At 44.5% G+C, this 5605-nt stretch overlaps 1 protein-coding gene across 1 annotated transcript; it reads right to left on the minus strand.

Moving 5' to 3' along the window:
- Positions 1-1416: 1416 nt before the first annotated feature.
- On the minus strand, positions 1417-4715 carry LOC104164700 (myotubularin-related protein 14-like; the record flags this gene model as incomplete). The annotated part of the gene is made up of 5 exons (XM_009704114.1): positions 1417-1490; positions 2023-2145; positions 2706-2766; positions 3502-3577; positions 4607-4715. Coding segments are annotated over 5 exons (443 nt in total), but the record flags the coding sequence as incomplete, so codon positions are not given.
- Positions 4716-5605: the final 890 nt, after the last annotated feature.

Genomic DNA, 5605 nt, shown 5'->3' on the forward strand with positions numbered 1-5605 from the left:
ACTCTATGTCTGGACACTGCCTTGCTCACCTAAGACAAGAGGATCTCAGAATAACTTTAGAAACAAATTACAAAACATAAATGCTTTCAATGCAAACCTGGAAACATTAATAAGAATGTACCACAGCATTTGGCCAGTCACTAGAAGGGTTGCTGATCCTTAGATGTGTATGCCTTAGATTTAACAGAATGACAACATTCCCTTATGGACCAGCAGTGCTGAAATCAGGCAACATCTGCAGGGAGAATTTCCAGTTTTATTAAGGTTTACCTCTAGCATGGTAGTGAAGAGCTGCTAAAAGAAAGCAGCTGTCCAAGATGGCAGAAGAGGAAGTACCATCAGTGAACACTGTATACAATATGCAGATCCCCACACAGTAACAACTTTACAGTTTATAGGTAACTTCTTCCTCATTCTTTACAAACCCTACAAAAGACCTGCGTACACCGTCTCTCTCATGTTCTAAGTTTGGTGAGGTATACGGCAACAACATATTCCTATGCCATGTGCTACAAAAAACAGTAATACTCTTATTTCTGTACACCTTGGCAATCTACACAGCACACTCAATAGAAATCTTCATGCAGCTTCTCTGAATTGTCACTAATTTCTGTATGAAAAGAAATACACCTTTTTTAAAAAAAGAAAATATGTTTAAGGGCAATAACTAGTAATCAAGGAAAAGTTTGGGTTTGGATCATCCACAACAGTTTTGCTGCTTCCCCCCCGCCCCTTCTCCCTTTCTTTGTGCACAAGAGAGAAAGAAGAGTCCCTCCTTGCATACAGACCTCAAGCACAGCAGTTTCACATCCAATCCTATCACTGAGCCTGACATCAGCAGGCAGGCAGCAATATTCAGCTCATCTTTAAGAGTGCAGCAAGTGACCCAGCAGTGGTTGCTAGGCACAGGGACTAATACAGCCAAGGAGATGGGCTGAAGTGGTTTGCATCTCAGTCGTACATTGCAGGCTTAGGTTAAGAGTTCTATCGAGCACTGGGGATATCTTACAGTGGTGCTCTGGAACACTAGGACTAGAAAACACTTAAGAATTGGGGTTTTACATAACACAGAGCAAGACATATATTCTGCATCAAGTAGCAGTTTGGAATTCCAGGGGTGTCAAAGGCCATCGTAACCCCAGCTCCACCCCTGGGACTTTCTCTCCATGCTTGAATTAATTAGAACTGCTGAGAAATTGTTTTGCCACCTCAAAGAGTGCCTAACGCTGACTCACACTGCCAGAGCATCCAGATTTGTTGCACTGTTCTCAGTTTAAAAGATCTCTCCAGAGGGAGCATAGGAACCATCCAGCAAGCCACAGTCATTTCACCACACACAGACACAGGTAGTTCCCAGTCCCCAGAAACGGATTGTCACCTGTCCCTTGGGAGTCCCTCTGGACATCAGTCCTGTACCTGGATATGGGATGGAGAGAAGCGTGAAATCAGCATAACGTTGAGCTTTGTCCACTTTCTCAGAAGACGTCACACTGCACAGGACAAGAGGAAAACAGCAGACATTTGTAGAGTATTTTTCACGGAGATACTAGCACCCAAAAAGCTACCTGTTGCATCTCCCTGCATAATGACCTGACTGAGTAGTGAGCAGAGGTAGAACTTACTCAACACATCCAAATAAACAGGTATAGCTGAAAAACACTAAAGGTTTCCTCTGAGAAAAATACCAGGAGAAACATCACCCTCTCTTCCTATACACAAGCAGAGGGCTCCTTTACTCTCCCCATTCTGAAGGGGTGACTGTCACATCACCGCAAGTTCTACCGAGAAAACCTACTCAGACTGCGAAGACAGACGAAAGCAGCTATCTTGCCCACTAATACAGCTTTCTCTGGCCTAAAACCTTGAGGTTCTCTTTACAGTATCAACTAACTCATTCTGCTGTAGTACTCTTCCAGGGACTGCTCCCAGGATGCTGAGTGCATGCCCAACAGCAATTCATATGTAAGGGCTACACTAGCTGCAATCCAAAGCCTGCAGAAAAACAAATGAACCCAGACTCACTTCAAGCCAAACTTCACCTTCTTGTTTTCCACCATCAGGTCACAGATATATCGGACAGACAGGTATCGAAGCAGCTTGATGTCGTGCCCTCTAACCTTGTCAAACAGCTGGGAGTCTGCATTTCTGCAAGACAGAATAAGGCAAAGCAAGATGAGGATGGAAGACTGATCACGTTGTGTCTGATTCTTTGCACAACACTGCCACAGTGCTTCCCTGAACTGCTTCTAGTCATAAGCAGTGTAGCACGAGCCTTGCCTCCACAGCTCAGAGTCAGACTGCAATAAACTGATACTGCAAACTTTGTGCTTAGGGTCCTTACCCATGTCTCACTCTGTTCTGCAATAAGCATGTAAGATACAGAACAATTTCTCCAGCCTGGAGATGTACTTTTTGATGAAGTAAACACATCTGTGTAATTCAAACATCTTTTAAAATGGCTGTACATATTCCTGTCTCTAGCCCTTCCCTTCTGCAAGAGATTAGCAGGCTTCAGTTACACTGGGTTCAGCCAGCCAGTAGCATTCAAGACTCTTTTTCAAAAGCAAGGAAAGTAGGACTGTGAGCTTGGTGATGGTCTCAAGCCTGTACCCAAAGCCCAGCCTAGGAGAGAGCGGAATTGAGCAGCTGAGACAGTTGGCTCTGGTCCAAACTCCCTTTTCCCCATCCCAGTGATGCATACAAACCTAAGTGCAGAATCTTCCTCTGAAATGTCTTCTGCATCTGCCCATGCATCATCAGAACCTCCTGCAAGGAAAGCATTAAGAACTGAAGCTCGTGTAAACCAACTCAATCCCCAACCTGAAAAGACGTGCACGTGTCCCAAAAGGTCATGGTTTGGCACCCTCTCTCCACACATCAGTGCTCTCAATAGTTCCCCACATTTCCTCTTCTTGGAAAGCCTGTTTTCTAATGTAGCCCACCCTTCCCTTGTCATTGCAAAGGACCTAGGCAGGTCAAACCCATTACTGACAGCCAGAAGGACACCCCAATAGTGCTCCACAGTGCTTTGTTATGCCAAGCTCCAGCTCCCACACTACAGGCACCCAATACTCTCCTGAAGAGCTTTCCATAGAGTCCAGTATATCTCACCATTAGCAGGATTTGATTCCCAATCATTAGCCAAGCAACAGCACGTTCTTATCCTCTTTCTTCCATTATTCCCACCCCTGAAGTTTGGGAATCAGTACCCTGAATCCTTTGGGCTGCCTTACTTGCCTACATGCTTCCCATAACTCACTCTTCAGCCTCAAATTCTTTTGTTGCTGCTTCTTATGAGCTATGGCACTCTGTCCTGTAGTACGGTGCTTGGAAACAGACACGAGATTTCAGTCTTTGCTCTATTATGCAGGGCCTGATATAAGCAGGTCCATGCTAGAGCTCTGCATTGGCTCTCAGGAAGAGTTTGACCTCGTGTGTAGGTCACTGTCCCAGCACTGACCAGCCTTACCAGGCAGACATGACAAATGGCTCCTCACTCACCTGAGAAGATATAGTTGTAGCCAGTGCGCCCATAGAGCTCTCCCCAGCCGGCCAGCGTTGCTGATCTGCAAATATGCTGGAGGAAGATTTTGTAATTAACCGTGCATGCTCCGGGAGTCTTTCCCTTATCAGGTCTCTGGCCTATTTGCTGTCACGTTCCACAGAAATGGTTGGTACCCACAGCTACCGCCTGTCAGCAGTCTCCCCTGCAACCCTGGTTCAGATCGAGTTCTCCAAACATATCAAACTCCCAAGTGCCTTTATCCGTAGCTTGTTTTTAAAATCACATTTTCATCTCCAGTTCTCCAATTCACTAATACAGTTAATTCCTGCCAAGTCAGCAACACCCATGCTCTGTTCATACCCTGCTTGAGCCTTATTTCCACATTCCTGTGGATAAGATTATGGATGGTCCCAGTACCACTCTGGGCAGCTCACTCCTGCAGAAAAAGGTCAGCAGGTTCAGCCCACGATGGCTTCAGTCAAGATAGATTACAACTGTCACAGGTATGATTTTGCTATTCATACAGTGTTTTAAATTGAACTAAGAAAACTGAATTAAGGTACTTAAATTCTACTCCTACAGGGCTTCAATACAGTTTAAGTAATCCACATAAAAATTAATTTAATTTCACTTTCTTACAGATCCCCTTGCAGACAAGCCCACACATCAATAAGACCATTTATGCAATCTTGCCTCCCCAGGGAACAGACAAGGGAAACTCCTCTTTAGAGAGAAAAGTTATTCAAAAGGAGCTCACTGCTGGGAAGAGGAAGGGGCAGAAAGTGACAATAGTTCTTTCCCCTCTCAAAGACCAAATACCTTTAGTCCTTCAGAAGGGACATACACATGGAGAAAATGTTAGCTCTCTGGTGCAATGCTCGTGACGTGGCAAGGTAAAACAGCCTGAAGTCCCCACAGATGATTTATGCAGCCTAGACAGCAAACGCTACCTACTACTACAGGCTGCCTGCTTGTACCTAAGAACAGATTTTTACAGCATTTGGAAAAGGTGACAACCGACTGAAGACATGGCTGCACAGTTCAAACGGCAGGGAGAAAGATCATTTTCTAAGTTAAGACAGGTAACCCATGAAGCTTTACCTTTCCCTTGTACAGAATGACTGGGCAAACAAATCGTCCTCTACACCTCGCCATCTTACTTCGGTTGATAAGGTCCTGCAGTTTGCCAACCTGCACAGTGCTCTCAAACCTAGTGGACAGAGATTCAGTTCAGTACACAGAGCATCTTCTCACATGTCTTTCAGCGAAGCTGCTACAGACACCCTGGGCTGTAATCCCCATCCCTTTTGCCGAGAAGCCAGCTCTGAAGTTAGCAAGCAAGAGGACACTTCTTTAAGAATTGCTTCCGCTGCTATACAACATGTATGGACGCTTTTCTGTCTCATTTTCTTTATTCTGAAAGACCAGCTGCACAGTACATGACAGCAAGCATCTTCAGGAGCTGGCAACGTGAGTACCATCAGAATGGTCTGCTACGGACTAACACGTGGATCTCTAATGAAGGACTACCACAGTAAGCCAGTGTCCACAAAAATGTATGTTCTGCTTTCCTCCTCACCACCTTTCCATCAAAAAGAAGCTCAGCACTACCATCAGAGTGAATTCACTATCAGAGTGATAATTTTGCAAGGAAAAATAACTAAAATAGGGAATCAAAGCTTGAACACTCAATGAACCTTAGTTCTGGTCACTTTGTGTTGCTGGATGATAAGATAACTATCTGTAAATCAGCTAGTGGGTTGAGCAGGGTCATTAGACTAATATCAGCTGCATTTGCATAACTAAATTTTGTTTGGTTTTCTGGTTAAAGTTAAAATAGAAATGTGTTCCAAGTCAGAGACATTTTGGAAACAAGTTAAAATTGCTGCAGTTTGTCCAAGTACCAATCTACACTTGATGGGAATCCAAACTGACTTCTGAACTACACAGACCTTTAGGAGGAACCATCAAGGCAGGGAAGACTAGAGTTTCCACAAGGAATTGGAGAAGCATCCAGCCTGATATAATAGAAATCAGACGAAGTCTGGACACACAAAAATGCACAGCCATGCACCTAGAGACGATTAACAAGAATTTCCA

This window comes from Cariama cristata, unplaced genomic scaffold (assembly GCF_000690535.1).
Source record: "Cariama cristata isolate BGI_N322 unplaced genomic scaffold, ASM69053v1 scaffold40710, whole genome shotgun sequence".
In the NCBI taxonomy this organism is placed as follows: domain Eukaryota; kingdom Metazoa; phylum Chordata; class Aves; order Cariamiformes; family Cariamidae; genus Cariama; species Cariama cristata.